The 19286-nt window shown below is 36.2% G+C and overlaps 2 protein-coding genes across 3 annotated transcripts in view; one reads left to right on the forward strand and one right to left on the reverse strand.

The window, feature by feature from the left end:
* The first annotated feature begins 379 nt into the window (after window positions 1–379).
* Window positions 380–9493, forward strand: TTC14 (tetratricopeptide repeat domain 14). 2 transcript variants are annotated; one of them, XM_081138149.1, is made up of 12 exons: window positions 380–725; window positions 1215–1339; window positions 1444–1643; window positions 2415–2499; window positions 2658–2787; window positions 3094–3249; window positions 3672–3743; window positions 4147–4266; window positions 4368–4490; window positions 6001–6118; window positions 7046–7155; window positions 7961–9493. In XM_081138149.1, the coding sequence occupies exons 1-12, from the start codon at window positions 565–567 to the stop codon at window positions 8880–8882; spliced, it is 2322 nt and encodes a 773-aa protein (XP_080994275.1). In that variant the 5' UTR covers window positions 380–564; the 3' UTR covers window positions 8883–9493. The 2 variants fall into 2 exon arrangements, with proteins under 2 accessions (XP_080994275.1, XP_080994276.1); XM_081138150.1 differs by lacking the exon at window positions 1444–1643 and having other exon boundaries at window positions 468–725.
* Window positions 9494–12098: 2605 nt separating this feature from the next.
* CCDC39 (coiled-coil domain 39 molecular ruler complex subunit) overlaps window positions 12099–19286 on the reverse strand; it is a 35221-nt gene continuing 28033 nt past the window's right edge. Inside the window, exons 15-20 of the mRNA XM_081138653.1 lie at window positions 16732–16891; window positions 15995–16101; window positions 15146–15286; window positions 14826–15002; window positions 14597–14682; window positions 12099–13204 (exon numbers count right to left, since the gene is read on the reverse strand). Coding sequence (XP_080994779.1) covers window positions 13051–13204; window positions 14597–14682; window positions 14826–15002; window positions 15146–15286; window positions 15995–16101; window positions 16732–16891 — 825 coding nt within the window. The 3' untranslated portion in view covers window positions 12099–13050. The remainder of the gene's footprint in view (window positions 13205–14596; window positions 14683–14825; window positions 15003–15145; window positions 15287–15994; window positions 16102–16731; window positions 16892–19286) is intronic.

The following is a 19286-nucleotide window of genomic DNA, read 5'->3' on the forward strand; positions in this document are numbered from 1 at the left end:
TTCTCGTGCTTAATACAGGTTCCTGTCCTTCCTTTCTTCTGCCCGGCAGCCTACCAGGGAACCTGCCCCGGCAGCGGTTTCCGGGCGGCGAGGCCGAGACGTCGGCGGCGACTTACCAGCGAGTGCTTGCAGGGAGAACCTCTGAAACTCGCTGGGGGCTCTCACCGGTTCGGGGCACTCACACTTAGACGCGTCTCCCTAAACTGAAGGATGACTTATTATTTACCCTAGATTACAGCTCGGTCCATTGCAATATAAGAACAATGCCACGGAAATTTAAAAAAAGTTAGCTTCCCACACACATCACTACCTTGGAGCTGCCGTCAGCCGTCAGCTCGAGAAATGCTTCGCCCAGTCCTTCCGGCTTCCGTAGTCTCGCTCACTTTCGCGAGACCGACGCCTGGGACGCCAGCGCGGCCCCGGAATACTTCCGGGAGGCAACTGGCGGTGCCCGTGAAGTGTGCTTCCGGCGGCTGCGGCGGCTCGCTCAGCCTCCGGGATGGCCGGGCTGAAGTAGTAGGAGGCTAGGAGCCCACCGGCCGTCGAGCCCTGCAGTTTCTAACCATGGACCGCGACCTTCTGCGGCAGTCACTGAATTACCACGGGCCGTCATTGCTGTCCCTGCTCCGGAGCGAACAGCAGGACAATCCGCACTTCCGGAGCCTCCTGGGGTCGGCGGCCGAGCCTGCCCGGGGCCCGCCGCCGCCGCAGCCGGTACAGGGCAGGTAATGAAACGAGTCGGGGAGGGGATCCAGGTCGGGGCTCCGCTGCTGCCGCCGGGCGCGCGAGTCCAGAAGGAGCAGAGTCCTGGCCGTGGGCACGTGAAGCCCGCGGCGCTGGTGCGGAGGGCCGGGTGGAGGAGGGTCCGCGCCTGGGGTGAGCGCGCGGCGGGCGGCGGGCGGCGGGCGGCGGGCGGCGGGCGGCGGGCGGGACTCCCTCTGGTAATTGCCTAGCAGGAGCGCGGGCTTTTTAGCTGAAATCCCTCGGGCTTTCGTCCCTGGCGCTGCGGGCGTCACCCTTCTAAGTTTCCCCGCCCTCCAGCTACAGACTGGCGAGTGCGAGAATCCCTAGTTAAAACTTCTTCCCCGAGGAGTACGGGCTGGACCTTGGGGTGGACCCGATTGGGCGATGAAAGGCGTGAGCAGAAGCTTGGGCGTACTAAAAGCTTTTGCAAATAAACCCGTTTTCATAAATTTTGTTGTTCTTGTTTTAAGAAAAGAGAAGAGAGTCGACAACGTTGAAATACAAAAATTCATTTCCAAAAAAGCAGATTTGCTTTTTGCACTTTCGTGGAAATCTGATGCACCTGCAACTTCTGAAGTTAATGAAGACAATGAAGGTAAGTTGAGTCTTAAAATCTTTTGATAGCGGTTAGTTTAACCATACTTCAGGTAAAGTAGAACACAAAACTCTAGGTAGTAATTTTGTTTATCGTTTTCTCAGATCCTTACGCAGTCATGCCACCTTTAGAGCAGTTCATGGAAATACCTAGTATGGATCGGAGAGAGCTGTTTTTCCGAGATATTGAGCGTGGAGATATAGTGATTGGAAGAATTAGTTCCATCCGAGAATTTGGGTTTTTCATGGTGTTGATTTGTTTAGGCAGTGGCATCATAAGAGATATATCCCACTTGGAAATCACAGTAAGTTACTCACTTTTCAGTTATTTGATGGCTTCTGTTTTTGATAGTCATCTCAGTCAAGAATTACATCTTTGCATCCAGTGGTGTTTAAGTGTACTCTGCTGACAGTTTTGAGAATTAAAAATTTTAATTGGAGAAAAATAAAGTACTTTTTTCTTTTTAAAAAATTAGCAGCAGTGAAAGAGTTACTCCTCCATTTCAGGTTTTGGGAATTTTTTGGTTTCCATGGTTGGCAGGGGTGGGTTCCTTTTTCAAATGTTAAAAGATAATCAGTATTAGGTACTTGCATATAGATAACTTAGAAGTAAATCTCTGACCTATTTACATATTTGCAGTAATTGAATGTGGTTTGTACATTATGGTTTATGATGGTTTGCCTGAGATTACTAGTCCTGAATTTGAAATGATGTGTCACTTTAAAAGGTTTGATATTTGCTCTCTATCAAGGCAGATGAAAAGGAAGAAAAGCAGAAGGTATCACAGACTGGATAAAAGACATAAACTTTGGAGAATTTACATTTCATTTTCATTGGAATTCTCACACTGGACAAATTTTTGTTTCATTTGAGTGTTTGAACTGAATCAAAAAATTTATTTAGTAGTGTTTGGACAGAAATAACTTACAATTGAAATCCTTACTTTAAATTTAGACTTTAGGGTGCTAGTTGATTTTTTAAATTTATGTCAACTATTAGCTATTTATACTGAACAACTAGGATAAGACACCAAAGAATGTGACAGTCTATTGTTTTAAAATACTTCTCATTGCAGGCTCTTTGTCCATTAAGAGATGTGCCTTCTCACAGTAACCATGGGGATCCTTTATCATATTACCAAACTGGTGATATCATTCGAGGTGATCAATTTCATTATGTTAATAAAAAGTAACAGTTGTCAGATTTTTGTTATTAATTTGAAAATGTAGTTTAATAAGAATAGTACTTGAAGGGATTTTTTTGTGGGGATGCATTTTCTTGTTAATCGGCTTAGGTTTCTTTTTTTTTTTTTTTTAAGCTGGAATCAAGGATATTGACAGATACCATGAAAAGCTTGCAGTATCTCTATACAGCTCATCCCTTCCACCGCACCTATCTGGTATTAAATTAGGTGTAATTAGTTCTGAAGAGCTTCCTTTGTACTACAGGTAATTTATTTACATTATTTCAACAGTAGTTAATTGCAAAACAGTTTCTTGATTAAAAAATAGTAAATTTTGTCCAACTTCTGATAACAGAGTAGAATTTTAATTTCTCTTATTTCATAGTATGTCCATCATATTTTTATAACCCTTAAATTTCTTCAAACTTGATAAAAGGAACCAAATAATGATATTGCCACACCTTCATGTACAAAATTATGAGTATTTAAACCCCATATGATGTTATTCCTTTAATAATGAGACATGCTAATTATGTTAACTATTTTTATATTTTTGTTGTGTTTTTTTAAGGAGGAGCGTTGAACTAAACAGCAATTCTTTGGAATCCTATGATAATATCATGCAAAGTTCCTTGGGATTTGCTAATCCAGGAGTAGTTGAATTCCTTCTAGGAAAACTAGGAATAGATGAATCTAATCCACCATCTTTAATGAGAGGCCTACAAAGGTATAGTGAATCAGTGTTGTTCTATTAAGTGGTAAGATGAATCGTATGGAGCTCAAAAGCTGCATAACTGGGGCACATATTCAGCTATACTAAGCCTAGTGGCAGCAATATGACAAAGGTTAGATGAACTAGGTGATCCTGTCTCCTTCTGGAACTAAGTCTCTTATCAGTGATGAGATGTGTATCATGTGACCAAATAGAGAAAGATTTAGGAAATGTTTAAGAATTTTGTGTATATGCTAAAGAAAAATAATTTTTAAGAATAAGTGTCATTTCTGAAAGTTCAAGAATTTTTTTTTGTAAATGGAATACAGATTTCTTGCTCAGGATTCACTTTTTTAGTGTTGAGTTATTAACCTGTCAGGCAGAGTGAACTATAGTTACAAAAAAGTATACGATTTGACTTTTATTTTCTTTAATAGCAAAAATTTCTCTGAAGACGATTTTGCTTCTGCATTAAGAAAGAAACAGTCTGCATCTTGGGCTTTAAAATGGTATGAAGACTTTGTCTTTCAATAATTGCATTATCTTGCCTAAAAGGTTAGGTTAAGACAAGAATTCTTGTTTCATCATTAAGACCAAATCTGTTTATAAATGAATTATAGTGAGTTTTTTACATTAGCTTTCTTATAGGTGTAAATGGTGTTATGTTGTAAACTTAACAGACTTAAATTTTAGCCAACATTATAATTTTTCTCAAAAAGAATTAGTATATTGATATCTGGATTTCATAAAATTTGTTACAAAACTACCCAACAGCAAAATGCTTTTAGGTATATGAAGCATATGGAAGACTAAATATTAGCCAAATTTGATTTGCTTTAAAATTTTATCTATGCTAACATTTCTTTGGATATTCTGTGAAATGTTTGTGATGCTTTACAAATGTATTTTTAGTGTGAAGATTGGAGTTGATTATTTTAAGGTTGGGCGCCACGTGGATGCTATGAATGAATACAATAAGGCTCTGGAAATAGACAAACAAAATGTGGAAGCTTTGGTAGCTCGCGGAGCATTGTAAGTGGATCATGAGTTTTAAGGAATATTTACAAAGTGAATATGTACAAGATTTATACATAGCCCCCAAGATAAATTCTAATTTTGTTTCACCTCTCTAGATATGCAACGAAAGGAAGCCTGAACAAAGCAATAGAAGATTTTGAGCTTGCATTGGAAAACTGTCCAACTCACAGGAATGCAAGGAAATACCTCTGCCAGACACTTGTAGAAAGAGGAGGGCAGTAAGTGTCAGATTTTGTTCAGTAGTACAGACCTAGTGTTCAACCAACTGCTATAAAATCTTAAACTTAATGTAAGGAAATAGCATCTTAATTCAGAATTCTTAGTTTCAATTTTAGTTGAAAATGTTTTTTAATGTAGTCCTCTTTAAATTTTCTAGTCATTTTTTCCCTATTACTGAGGTTCTAATTGAAAATATTTTAGTGACTTGAGTTTATTGTTCTGAATGTCTATTCTATTACATAGAAATATAAATGTAAAGGTACAAGAAATTAGGTAAATATCCTTTTCCTTGGACATACACTAGAAATTTTAAGAGAGGAATTTAACTTCTGATTTAGTTCATCATTTTAGTAGAAAAATGCCAGAATAATGAATTGAGAGCTGTTGTTAATTATGAATAAGATTTCACTGTTATATTCGGTTTATTGCTCTACTCTTTCGAGTAAAATCCACAAATTCAGATTAAATGGACGAGCAAATCATTAAGAACAAAACTTATTAAGAAACAAAACTATAACTTATGTTACTCTCCTGAGATGCTGGCATAATACCTTGCGTAGTAGTTGTGTCATAAATATTTAATGACCAATAGAGTAGTCTAATTCATAAAACATTTTGAGGGAATATAATACTTTAAATATAAGTAATTTGCTAACAGCCTGCTTTAATAATTAAAAACCAACTTATTTATAATAGCATCTTTTTGCTGTTAATTTTTAAAAATAGAATTCTCTTTTCTTTCATGAATTTGCCTGATCTTTGCAGTTATGTTCACAGAGGACGTCAGTTGATCATGTGCTTTCGTGCATTATACTAAAATGCCAATGCTGGACCTACAGTATGGCTTTAGTTACCAGTAGTGGATTCCTGTTTGTTTGTATTTTTTTATTTTGGGGTTTATTTGGTTTTTCAAATTGAGATATAACTGATATATAACGTATTACTTTCAGGTATACAACATGATGGTTTAACATACAGGGTAGGGCAAAAGAAGGTTTACAGTTGTGAGTACACAAAACAGTTTATTCTTATATTATTTATTTGTTTATATATTTTATACAAACAACTGTAAACCTACTTTTGCCCCACCTTGTGTGTATATATTGCAAAGTGATCACAATAAGTCTGGTTAACATCCATAATCACACATAATTACAAATTATTTCTAACATGCTGTACATTACATTTTCAAGACTTAAAACTGAAAGTCTTACCCTTGGACCACTTTCACTCATTTTACTCACTCCCTACCCCTGCCTCTGGCAACCACCAATCTATTCGCTCTATCTGTGAGTTTGGTTTGGTTTTGTTCTGTTTTATGTGGTTTTACATGGTCTCTTTATCAAAAAAATAGTAAAAAGCTTATGGTTTAGGTATTGTTCAATTTGGATAGTAAGTTGCTAACTCTGGTTTTTCGTGATAAGTTCTCTCATATAAGCCTTGGACCTGTATGCATGTTTGAGGACTTATTGTTTTTATAAAAGCGCTAAGTCTTCCTCTCAAATTTAGGTTAGAAGAAGAAGAAAAATTTTTAAATGCTGAAAGTTACTATAAGAAAGCTTTGGATTTGGATGAGACTTTTAAAGATGCAGAGGATGCTTTGCAGAAGCTTCATAAATATATGCAGGTGATTCTTTATTTCCTCTTAGAAATTTAGTGATACTTGAAATTAATGCCAAACTTAACTTTCTTCTGTGGAAAATTATTCTAGATTACTTAAGGCATTATGAAAAGTTTCTTTCTAGGTACAGTTTTTTCTAATTGGGTTTGACATTGCTTCATAATGTCTCTTCTTTCTTATCTGTTAGTACTCAAAAGTAAAAATAGGCTTATGAGAAAATTCTGATTGCCTAAGTTTGGTACATGGTTTTGAGTACTGTCCTTGTAGTGATCTTTCCTGGTGGTTATGAAATTCAGTGAGGTTACAGTAATTGAGTTAATTCTAAAAATCTTTTTGAGAGCTACTTTAAACTGTCTTTTCCTGTAATACTGATGATGATGTTTTCTCATGCATTTTCTTCTGAATCGGACCGTTGCTGCTGTGTCTGTGACATCTGGTGCTGCTCATCCCCATCCTCAAACTGGAAAATGATTTCTTATGTAATCATGCATCCAACTGGGCTGTGCTATTTTTTAAATGGTTTGTATTTAAACATGGTGATTTCCCCTCAATTCACCTAAATGGAATTTATTTGAATTTTAATTATACAATCTGTGTCCTGTTTAAATTTTTCAATTTTTTAAAATAACTTTATTTTTCCCTTTCTTGCACTCTGGGTTATGGGTACCAATGCAATGGCTTCCCCTTTTTTCATGGAATACCAACTGCAATATGGTCCTCGATACTATTCTGGCTATTCCAATGATTAATGCCGAACACCTGTATGGTTAATTTTTACATGTTAAAAATACTTGTTTGCTGCTGGATATGTGGTGATTTGGTTATACCACATTTGGTTTTTGGTGGGGGGGGGGGTGGTTTTTTGAAAATTGGGTTTTAAACATTCTGCTATTTTTTAACGTGTGGTTTTTTCCGATATCTGGGTTCTAAAAGAAATCTTTGGAATTAAGAGAAAAACAAGCTGAAAAGGAAGAAAAGCAGAAAACAAAGAAAATAGAAACAAGTGCAGAAAAGTTGCGTAAGCTTTTAAAAGAGGAGAAAAGGTAAACTATAACATTCAGTATTTTTTTACTTAAAGCAGCTACTGAGTTGAACCACAGTGCCATGTGAAGGTAAAGTAAGTAAAAATATAAAAGTATTTCAAATCATTATCAGTTTTTAGCAATTATGAGTACCAGAAATTTTTCTGTGAGAGGTTAAAGAAAGTGGAATTCTCAGACTTGAAATCGGCGGGGGGAAAGAATTACTGTAACCTTAAATTTAAAATATATAATGTTATTTTAATTATCTGTATTTTAGGGAGAAATGTTTTAGAAATAGAACAGTGAGTCTCAACTGGGGGCAGTTTTGTCCCAGGGACATTTCTGGTTGTCATACTGGTAGAGTGCTACTGGCATATAGTGGGCAGAGTTCAGGGGTGCTGCTAGACTTCCTACAGTGATGTTGTAGGAACCCCCCGCCCCCACACTGCCACCCTACACTCCCAACACAATGTCAGTAGTGCTGAGATGGAGAGATGATCTATACTCAAGGTAGCCAGATATAAAATTTTAATTCTCTCCTTTATGTGTTCAGCGGGTCTTGTTTTTAAGGAAATGTTGGAAATGTCATTGTGCTGAGCAGAAATGGATTTGCTTAGAGTGACAGCTATCTACACAAGTTCTCCCCCCCCCAAAAGTAGTGCTTGATGCTAAAATTGTGTCTTATGGTAACTAAGATGATTATGATTGCTTATCTAAGCCACAGCTTTCACAAAATCTTTAAGGGCAACAAAAGAGAACTAAAATCCTTATGATAATTAAGAAACATTTTTGTACTTAACATCTGGTGAATTAACTACTTTTTTAGGCTAAAGAAGAAAAGAAGAAAATCAACCTCTTCCTCTTCAAGTGTTTCTTCTGGTGATGAGTCGGTTTCTTCTTCTTCATCCTCTTCCTCTTCTGGTCACAAAAAGCATAAGAAACATAAGAGGAACCGTTCCGAGTCTTCTCGAAGTTCTAAAAGGCATTCAGCTAAGGCATCCTCAAATCAGATAGATCAGAATAGGAAAGATGAGTACTTCCCAGTTCCAGCCAACCCGTCAGCATCTTTTCTTAACCAAAGACAAGAAGTGGAAAAACTATTGGAAAAGCAAGATAGGGCACCGTACCAAAAGAAACAGGCAAAAGAGAAAGATAGGTGCCCTGTCGCTTCATCTTCAGTTGAAATTCCGGATGATTTTGGAGGTAGGTCTGAAGACCCAAGAGATTTTTATAATAGCTCTAAAACTCAGGCAGGTAGTAGCAAAACAGAAAAGCCATATAAATATGAAAGACATTTTTCCACTAGAAGAGATTCCTCAGATTCCTTCTCTAGGAATCCAGAAGACAAATTAAAAAATTATGGTTATAGAAAATTTGAGAAAGATACAGAGGGAAGAAAAGAGCACTATAGAAAGTGGGAACCAGGTTCCGTGAGGTGCTCCACTTCACCAGCAAGCGCTGACTACTCTTCTAAGTCAGTTGAAAAATACAAAAAATATAATTATTCTGGATCCCGTGATTTCAGTAGACATGAGCAAAGATACCAGTTAAGTAAAAATCAGAGAGAATATGAAAGAGAGGATAATTATGAGGAGGATATTGAAACAGAGGTTCCAGAAGAAGATGAACCAAGTAGCAAAGGGCATTCAGAAAGCGGAGTTAAAAAAAATTTACCTCAAAATTTACTCAATATATTTAATCAGATAGCTGCATTTGAGAAAGAAAAAGGAAATAAGCAAAAAAATTAATATGCGAAGGGAATCAGCACTACCTTACTAAAGGCTGTTAAAAGTTTTGGGTCTTTTAGTCATAACAGTCCAGTGCAGAAATATCTGCTCCTAAAGTTATTTTATTTGTGGAGATGGCATAAAGCAAGTGCTTTTTAGCTATTCTCAAACTATATTTTCATTGTAGGTCCCCTTTCACAGCTTGATTTGTAGGTTTTCATATATATGTTTATGTACAGTATTTCACTCTGATGATTTAGACTTAAAGATAATTCTCAAAGTATTGTTTCTTCGTTGTATCATGGTGTATAAGAATTCCTTGGGTCTCCCTTATCCTGCTGTTTGAGAGAAAATTAAATTTGTGCACTGAACATTTGGATTGTTTTCATCAAAGATTATTTCATTCTCTTTTTTGTTAAAAGCCCTCAGCTTTTGAAAGAGATATATTTAAATATTCTTTAAGTACCATTTCATATTTATCATTTGTTTAAGTAAATTTTTACATAACTTTTGTTTTAAAATGGTAGACAGATTATCTAACTTGTCTAATTGGCTTCTAAAGCCTGACTCAATTAAAAAGGACTTTGTACCAGCTTAACAAGCACCTTAGGAATAAAGCCATGGAAATTTAATAGGGGCCCATTTTCCTCATTTCTTCCTACCTACCTACCTACCTACCTCATTGCTTAGCAGTATAGCCCTAAGAAATTTTTTAACTTTAAACATTGGCAAGACTTTAGAGACTACATTTCAGGCAAGAATAGATCAGAATAGAAAAGAATCCTTTTAGCAAAAATATAGCAATGGCTAGAGAAGTACACTATAAATCTGATTCTCTAAAAAGAAAGAAAATGCAGAAACTCCTATATTGCAGATGTTCATTTTGGAACACACTAGGTATGTTTTTAAATAGTCTAGAGCTGGCCTGCAATTCTGCTTTTCTTCCCCATGGTTACTGTGAGAAGTCACATCTCTTAATGGACAAAGAACCTGCAATGAGAAATATTTTAAAACAAATAGACCGTTACATTCTTTGGTGATAAGGGTCTTTTATCCTAGTTCACTATAAGTAGCTAAAAGCTGACATAAACTTAAAAAGTCAACTAGTACCGTCAAGTCTTAAGTTAAAGTAAGGATTTCAATTGTAAGTCATTTCTGCATCCAAACACTATAAATAAGTTTTTTGATTCAGTTCAAAAACTAAAATCTCATGTAATTTGCAATTCATTTTAGTAACTATAAGTATGAATGATAAAACAAAAAGATATTTTGCACTTGTTAAAAATGAAACAAAAGTTTTTCCAGTAATGAGAATTCCAATGAAAATGAAATGTGAATTCTCCAAAGTTTGTATCTGTTATCCATTCTGATACCTTCTGCTTTTTTTCCTTTTCATTTTCCTTAATAGCAAATATCAAACCTTTTAAAGTGACATCATTTCAAATTCAGGACTAGACATCTTGGGCAAAGTATCTTATAGTGTACAAATCACATTCAATTACTGCAAAGTTATAAATAGGCCAAGAATTTATTTCTAAATTATCCATATGCAAGTATCTAATGCCAAATACTAAATAAATAATAAAGAATACATTCATCTAGAAAAACTAAGCCCCAAATACCAATCAGTCTCACCATGCCCACTGATATCTCTTTTAACATTTGAAAAAGGACCCCACCCATGCCAACCAACATCATGAGAGATATATCCCACTTGGAAATCACAGTAAGTTACTCACTTTTCAGTTACTTGATTGCTTCTGTTTTTGATAGTCATCTCAGTGTAAGAATTATATCTTTGCATATGTGGAATTGAATGAACAAGCTGAACTATCAAAATAAGAGACAGACTCATGGCAAGCAGACAGCCCTGGTGGGGGTTAGGGAGTGGGAGGATTGAGCAAAAAAGAGAAGAACTCATGGAGATGGACAACAGTGGAGATTTGGGGGGCATGGTGGAAGAGGGCATAGAGGGGATAAATAGCTGGGGGGGAGAACCTGAAAAAAATAAAAAGAATGTCTTTGCATCCGGTTGTACTTAAGTGTACCTTGCTGACAGTTTTAAGAATAAGTGTTCTAATTAGAGAAAAATAAAGTACCTTTTCCTGTTTAAAAAATTCTTAGCAGTGAAAGAGTTACTCCATTTCTGGTTTTGGGAGTTTTTTGGTCTTCCCTCCCAATTCTCCCCGATGTCTCTTTTCCATCTTCCCCGGGGCTGCTTTCCTGGGACAAAGTAAACTTAAACAAAGTATACACACGCCAGTTTCTAAGGATGTATTCAGGAAACCCATCACAGCAAAAAAGAATATTGGGGATACACTCCTCAAGAGTCCCTAGTGGTATCTTCAGTTTTTTTCCTTAGCGTTTATAGTCTATACATACCCAGGCTGTGTCTTGGTTTCCATAGTAGATGACTGACTTAAAGTAAGTGGATGTTAAGGTAACTCCAGATGCGGCGATAAAGAGGTTGATCCCTAGTCTCATCATTTAGCATTGTTACACTGAAGTTGGGACTTCCACTTTATTAACAGACTTCTGCCCGGCTGGGCGTGGCTCAGCGGTTGAGCATCGACCTAGGATCCTGGCGATCAGGGTTCGATTCCCGGTCAGGGCACATGCCCGGGTTGTGGGCTCGATCAATGCCTCTCTCATCATTGATGTTTCTATCTCTCTCTCTCCCCCTCCTTTCCTCTCTCGGAAATCAATAAAGATATATTTAAAAAAAAAAAAAAACAGACTTCTATGCTGGCTGGAGAGCCTAACCCACAGATACTGTGCTAGGCTCTGGGTGGTAACTCAATAACAGGCAGAAGTTATTGTGCAGATCCTATGTATCAGGCCATGTGCATTCTGTATAATCTGATCATTTCCGTAAACGTTTATGTAGGTAACTTACAATGCCTATGTTACAAGTGAAAAAAAGGCATAGAAAACTAACTCCCAAGATCACAGAGCTAGTAAGATACGATCCCTGCCTTCATAGAAAAGTATGTAAAGTATTATTTTAAGTTCCAAGTAATTTACAAAGTAACATAGGACAGAGAATAAGAATTTACAAAGCGACTACAAGATTAATCAGTTTTTAGATCTTATAAAATCTAATGCATTAGAACAGTGTTTCAGCCAAACAGACTTAATACCACTACTGCCTTTCAGAAGAAACTGCAGGTGACAGCCCTAAACAATGACAATTATAAATATTTTTTCCAAAGTTTGAAGGAAACCATACTCATTTAAGCGCTTAGATTCTAATACATTTATTTGAAAACTAATAACATTGTGTTCATACTCCACAGTACTACGGGAATTCAAAGTGTTGGGGACATGTTATAAGGAAATGTTAACTGGAGTAACTAATTACATATCTGGTGGTCTATCTTCTCTAAATTTTAGCATTCCTATAACAAATCAAATCACACCCAGTTTTCTTTATATTGTTTATTAAATCAAGAAAATATTGAAAATACATTCTTATTCTTTATGCTTGGTTGTCTATCTTGAGAGCAAATCTTTCATGTGTTTGACTTCTTTTCAAGATGAGAGTTAAAGTGATTCCTAAAAATTGGAGCTGCATTTTTATTGTACATTGTTTCCCATCAATTGTTTTCTCAGTGGAGGGATGAGGGTAATGCTATTTTTTGGTTAAATTTTTTTTATTTATACCAAAGAAACTAACAGATTTCTCCCCCAAAAGTCTGGGAAGTATATTTCTTTGGATAAAGAAAACTTAATTTCAGGATCTTATAGGGTAAATGAGAATTTCAGTAGTGTTATCAACTCTTTATGAATCTTTAAAAATTTCTTCTGAGTGTAGTTGCATGGCTAGCATGAAATAATAAAGAAATGAACTATTTTCTATTATAAAAGACATAAAAATAACAGTGAAAAACATTTTCCCTATGCTTATGTAATGTAACCTTAAAATCAGGTATTACTGCTTTCCTTCTATGTGAAGAAGATAATAGGAAAAAGGGTAAGAAAATTAAACATTTTGTTGGCCTGACTTTTAACTACCAGTTTTTACATTTTCCACTGGATAAAACTTGTCTGGTCATTTCATTTTCTAACTATTTCAGTAGAACTCTATATGATCATACAGCACCCAAAAGCATAGAGTGGAATTGACTATTTTAAAAGTGAAATTTTTGTTTTTTTGTGTTTATAATGTGTTCAAAAGAGATTAAAATGTTTACTTGCTGCTCTTTTTGCTTTTACTACTGGAACTACTGCTAGCACTGGCTGGCCTAACAGTGCTGTTGGTTGGCGAAGAAGAGGCTGGGAAGGTTAGCTCTAACACTTTAATCGAAGTCTGAGAAGCAGAAGTACTTGTACAACTAGATGACCTAGAAGAAAAAAACAATTATTGTAAATTTAATTCAATATTTATATTTTAATGGAGATTCCCCTCATTAATAGTGAAAGATTCCATAATCCCACAAGTAATTAGCAAAAAGTAGCCGATATTAATAGTGCTAATAATAAATTTTAAAGCATGACCATTAATACCAAGAAATTAGGTTTTTTTAAAAAAGGAAAAGCGGTAATGAACATGACAGTTTTAAACCAGTAGAAAAATAGTTTAACAAATATGTCCATAAGAAAAATGTTTTCAACTATAATTAATTTAGAGATAAGAGTCATTAAGCACTAAGGATTTGCAAAATTCATTAAGCATAAAATGTAACAAAAAGAGGGGCATGTGAATTCGGGTACTGGCAAAAGTGATTAAAATGATAGACGATATAAGAGAAGAAAGTGAGAGAACTGTTTACAGGAAAAAATAGTGGGGTCATTTGAAAATCATTACTAGCTGTATAATCCTGAAATGCTAAGTCTAAAAAATACATATGTTTGCCCTGGCTGGGTGGCTCAGTTGGTTAGAGCGTTGTCTTGTACGCCAAAAGGTCTCCAGTTCAGTTTCCATCAGGGCACATACCTAGGTTGCGGGTTTGATTCTTGGTCGGGGTGTGTACGGGAGGCAACTGACCAATGTCTGTCTGTCTCTCCCTTCTCTCTCTAAAATCAATAAATATATCCTCGGTGAGGATCTTATATATAACGCACATTTATACATATATATATATGTTTTATGAGAGTAAAGGAATGTTCAAATGCTGCCCACCAACCTCTAGCATGTTCCTTTGCCTTTGTGAAATCCCTACATGGATTAATAAAAACTAAGTGGCCGCTGAAGGTAGGAGATCGGGAATTTAAAAATTAGGCTCATCGTTAATTTTTGTCAGCGAAGCACAGGTATTGATTGAATATCCCTGATGATAGAATTCTGGGTAACACTAAACTGCAAAAGTAAGGAATAATTTCCTTTTTAGCAAATTAAAGCAACATAAATTAAATCTTGACTTTAAAATTTTACAGTGTGGTTTTAATAATAAAAATCATACTCCATGTCTCTACATCTAAGTTGCCGTTTTATGGTTAAAAATACCCCCTCTCGGGGTTGATCATTCTAGATGAAACCTCTAAAATTTCACCCTGCTTTATCCTACTGAATTAGCTGGTAGTTCACAGCACACTCTGTGCAGTAATGGAAAAGGTGGCACCAGACACAGGTTGGAAAGAAAGCTGCTCGGCTGGCTGGGTCTGCCTCTGACAGTGGCAGGCAGGTGAGGGTGAGGAGGGCACTGGCAGCCCCGACGGCTGTGCCCCGTGGAAGGGGCTGGGCTCTCTAAGGGCAGCAGCTGTGAGCTGACGTGGTTTTTTAAGCTCCCACTTACCTTAGTGATAACAGTGAAGTCTGCGACGGAGATCGAGAGCTCTGACCACTCCCTTTGGTGCGAGCTGCAGGCAGCTCCAAACCTTTCTGGAAGAATATCCAAGAGCGATCATTAGCACCACTGCATTTCAGAAGGAGAATATTTTTAACTAGGTTTCACTCTAATGAATGCCATAAGTTATTTTCATGAAGTGTTTAAGAAATATATTAATAGAGGGTACAGTTACTACCTGTTGAAAGTATGTTTGAAGGATAGCGTGGAGCTCAGCATGTCCTGTGACATCGACTAACATTCCATCGATGCTCTTGTGAAACTCTTTCAATTCACGGAGCTTGATGTCTTCTTCTTCTAGTGTTTCGTCTTTTGTTTCTTTTAAAAGACGGATTTCCTTGGTGAGTTTTGCACACTGTTGGTCAAAGTAGTCAATTATTATATAAACCTATTTTCCAGAACTTAATATTTTGAATGGATGGAGGAGGATTTGGGTTTACCATATGGAACTTCAAAAAATGTAAATATGACAGGTCAGTTTTTTTAAAATATCAATACCTGTTTAGTTACTCTCTCTAATTTTGGCTTCTGGTCCTCAATTTCTCTACTTAGTTGAAGTGAACGAGCCTCCTTCTCTAATAATTTTTCTTTGACGTTATTTGTTAAATGTTCTATAACTGTTAAAGTATTTTCCATGCTCTGCAGAAAATAAATTATTAAAACATTTATTAAAATCAAAAATAACTTTTATAACTTGCCAGTATTCATTTGACCCTAATTCATTTATTTGTATATTTAGTATACATTCTACTGGTAAGTAATATATATAATGGTTTTATGGATTAAGTTTTGTATATAATTCCACTGGAAAGTATTTTTATGGTACTTGGAAAAATAAACAATAACCATTGAAAGCATGCATGCAATTTTCAGAGATTCACAATTCCTCTGTTCCTTCAACTTTATTAGAAAAACAAAAAAATCTATATTTTATGTAGGGCCTGCTTACCAAGCACACTGTTTTCTCTTTCAGTTATGTGCTTTAGTAACTTCTTTGTACTTGATTATTTTTATCTTTCAATTTTTTGGTTGTTTTTTTTTTATGAGGCAATCTTTAAGGTGATCTTTAAGGAATTAAATGAAAATAAAAGTACATTAAATAAAGGATAGAGGAATAAGTCATAATTAACTAGCAGTGATTTATCAACTAATTAACAAGTGATGATCAGGAGTCCGTCCTGTGCTTACCACTGGGATTTTTAACTATTTTAATGCTTTAATCACTTTTTTTCTCATTTAAATGAGACTTATCTCTTACAATCTACTTTTCTAAAAAATTGTTTGTACACGGTAACAAGAAAGTAGACATAATGGTAGTTGGTTTCTACTATGGACTGTAGACTTTACCTGGATATCTTCCTGTAGCTCTCTGATTTGTCTTTGTTTGTATCTGTATTTTTCATCAGCAGCTCTTTTCTGTTCTTCTAGTTGGATTTTTAGTTCATACTCATGACCTAGAATTTAAAGAATTTTTAGTTTAAATTTTTAACATACTCTGTAGAAAGCAATCTTAACCTCTTACATTAAACATAACATTTCTTATGACAGGTTAAATTCCTTATGTCTACTTGTTGAAAAACAGTATGTGTGTATGTAGTAGTCGCTCTTGTTTAGTAGACACAGAGCAGCTAATGTGTTATTTTCTGCAGACTTAAAATTAATCCCCTAGAGAAGTGATATGCTGTATCATTAGAACTAATAATGGAAATAACACTTTAGCACTTATTTTAAGGGGTAGGGGGTCCTGACTCAATCAAACATGGTAACATTTTTGTTTTCCATGTCTCACAGCGTTCCTTTTTAAAAAAAATAAACTACTATAGCCTGATCAGCTTGGCTCAGCAGTTGAGCATTGACCTATGATCCAGGAGACCTCGATTCAATTCCTGGTCAGGGCACATGCCCGGGTTGTGGGCTCGATCCCCAGTGGAGGGCATGCAGGAGGCAGCCGATCAATGACTCTCTCTCATCACTGATGTTTCTCTCCCCCTCTCCCTTCCTATTGCTGAAATCAATAAAGACATATTTAAAAAATAAACAACTATACAGCTTTCATTGCATATATTATGTTAACTCCTACATACTAGATGGAGTGACTTTTTGAAAAGATTTTTGGTAATTGTTGTTGCAACTGCTCAGCACTTGCAAGGTGTTTTCTAGAGCATAGATTTCTTTTTCAGCTTTATTGATCTTAGCATCCAAACTGTCACCTTCCCTTTGAAGTTCTTCTTTCTCTTGAGCAGCCTATAAATACAGAATAGAATGATTAAATAAAAGTTTCTCAGGGGGGAGAATGTTTGACTTCAGGAAATAGTTAACTCACAATAATACCAACTTGCCTTGAGGTCCACATAAAACACCATTTATTTATTTCACTTGATTTATAGAAGATCAAATCCTCAAGGCCTACAAAGTACAGCACAGAGGATACAAAACCATGATGGAAATGCAGCAACTAACCAAAGCTTACATAAAGCTCCAACAAAAGTTACCAAAAATTTAAGCAGGTCTAAACTTCACTGGGAAGGGAAACAGAGTGACCTAGAAGATTTCAAAGTAGATACTAAATAGAATGTATGTTTCTGGCCTGAAAGAGGCTTAGGAACACTTTCTCGTATCTTAGGAGTGAAAGAGGTGAGGCAAGGTGCACCTAGGAAAGTAATGCTTATTTCCCACACAGTTATATTTATGTGTTACTAGAAGGAATACTTCCACATTACTGAGCAGTCAAGCAATGTTAAAATTAGAGAAAGTGCTTCAGTAGCACAAGCTAAAATTGGAACCATAGATTAGTGTGGCCCCCACTCGAGAATGATACAAATTAGTGAAGTGTTCCTCATTTTTGAAAGGAAAAAGGCTGCATGATGCCACTTCCATGAAGTACCCGTAGTCCAATTCAGGGGACAGAATGGTCACTGCTAGGGTTTGGGCAGGGGGACGGGAGTCACTGTAAAATGGGTACGGTGTCAGCTGTAGAAGGGGAGACAGCTCTGGAGATGGGCAGTGGAGGTAGTTGCCCAACAATAGGAATATACTTAATACCACTGAACTGTACACTTAAAATTGTTAAAGTGGCCAATTTTTTGTATATTTTAACACATTAAAAAAAAATTTTTTAATTAGAAGATAATTGCGATTAATGTGGGTAGAAAAGAAGTTTACTAATTGCTGCAAACCAGAAATTCCTCAGTGAGTGGACATAGTGACGTTCTCCATCTTACCTCTGTCGCTGGGCGAGGCTCTCTAGAGTTGTACCCAAACAATTCCAAAGAACCTCTCAAGAGTTAACAGGGATAGCATGCAGATATATTTAAAAGTGCCCCAAATCCATTCTTAGTCAAAATCAACTAATAATTTCATTTGTTAATTTATTCAATCCCTAGGAATATTTAAAGCAGAATATGGTCATTGGGAAAAAATTTTGGTAATGTTTCAATTTTTAATGCTTTCTCTGGTATTTGTTTTACTATGCTACAAAAATATGTATAACATTATAGTACATGCCCGGCCGGGCGTGGCTCAGCGGTTGAGCGTCGACCTAGGATCCAGGTGATCGGGGTTCGATTCCTGGTCAGGGCACATGCCCGGGCTGCGGGCTCGATCAGTGACTCATCATTGATGTTTCTGTCTCTCTCCCTCTCCTGTCCTCTCTCTGAAATCAATAAAGATATATTTTAAAAAAAACAACATTGTAGTACATAATAGTACACAATAAAAATAATACAAGAAAATAGTAGCAAATAGTACATAGTAAAAAAAGCTTAGCAAAGATAGTACAAGAAAATAGTAGCAAATAGTACACAGTAAAAAACACTTAGCAAAATTAAAGTTTTAAAATAAATTATATCTAATTCCTTTGAGTCCAGAATTGGCAATGATTTCATTCCAAATACAGTGTAGAGGGAGAGCTGGGATCATCAAAACAGCTAGATTTTAGGTGCAGATGTCCTACTACTGATGGTGAGGTAACATTAAATAATTCCCTTCTCTGAGTTCAGTTTATTTGTCAAGTGAAAGGGTTGAATTTGTTCATTTATACAGATTTCTGATATAATTCCACATATACCTTAAACTTCTAAAACTGATCCCATTTGCCTCTAAATCAGAGTTTATATAATGTATACCTTTTATCCTGGATTATAAAGTGATACTTGGAAGAAATTTTTATGGATACATTTATGTGAACATTTTAAAACCTTTTTCTAGTAATTTCACTGGACAGTTTTGTTAAATTGTCGGAACTGAACTACTACAAGGACGAAAAGGAACTTGGAAATGAGATTTGAAATATGCCAGCCCTTCACTGGCTACCGATCATATTTTTCAGTCTGACTCTTAAGAGTCAAATACTAGAAGATACTAGGGTGGGGGAAAAGAAAAACAAAAAAACCTGTGTGCCCCACAGACAAGAACCTATTGCAGGACCAAAAACAAGGAGGCAGCCAGTCAATGACTCATTGACGTTTCTCTCTCTCTCTCTCTCTTTCTCTCCTCCTCTCCCTGAAATCAATAAAGGGTATATTAGAAACAAACAAAAAACCCAACAATTAACAAACTAGAGCCTATCCCTTATCTCTTACCCCTTAGGAACTTTCAAAACCTGAGAAGAGGGAAGTCCTGAGGATACTGGACAGGATAC

Source organism: Miniopterus schreibersii, assembly GCF_964146895.1.
Source record: "Miniopterus schreibersii genome assembly, chromosome: 5".
NCBI lineage: Eukaryota > Metazoa > Chordata > Mammalia > Chiroptera > Miniopteridae > Miniopterus > Miniopterus schreibersii.

What these genes read in the sequence shown, in the direction of transcription:
- TTC14 (XM_081138149.1), top strand. Translation starts at nt 565, where the DNA reads ATGGACCGCGACCTTCTGCGGCAGTCACTGAATTACCACGGGCCGTCA. An exon ending in CTTGTAGAAAGAGGAGGGCA is followed by an intron (nt 4,491 to 6,000) that starts GTAAGTGTCAGA and finishes TCTCAAATTTAG; the next exon opens with GTTAGAAGAAGAAGAAAAAT. An exon ending in AGCTTCATAAATATATGCAG is followed by an intron (nt 6,119 to 7,045) that starts GTGATTCTTTAT and finishes GGGTTCTAAAAG; the next exon opens with AAATCTTTGGAATTAAGAGA.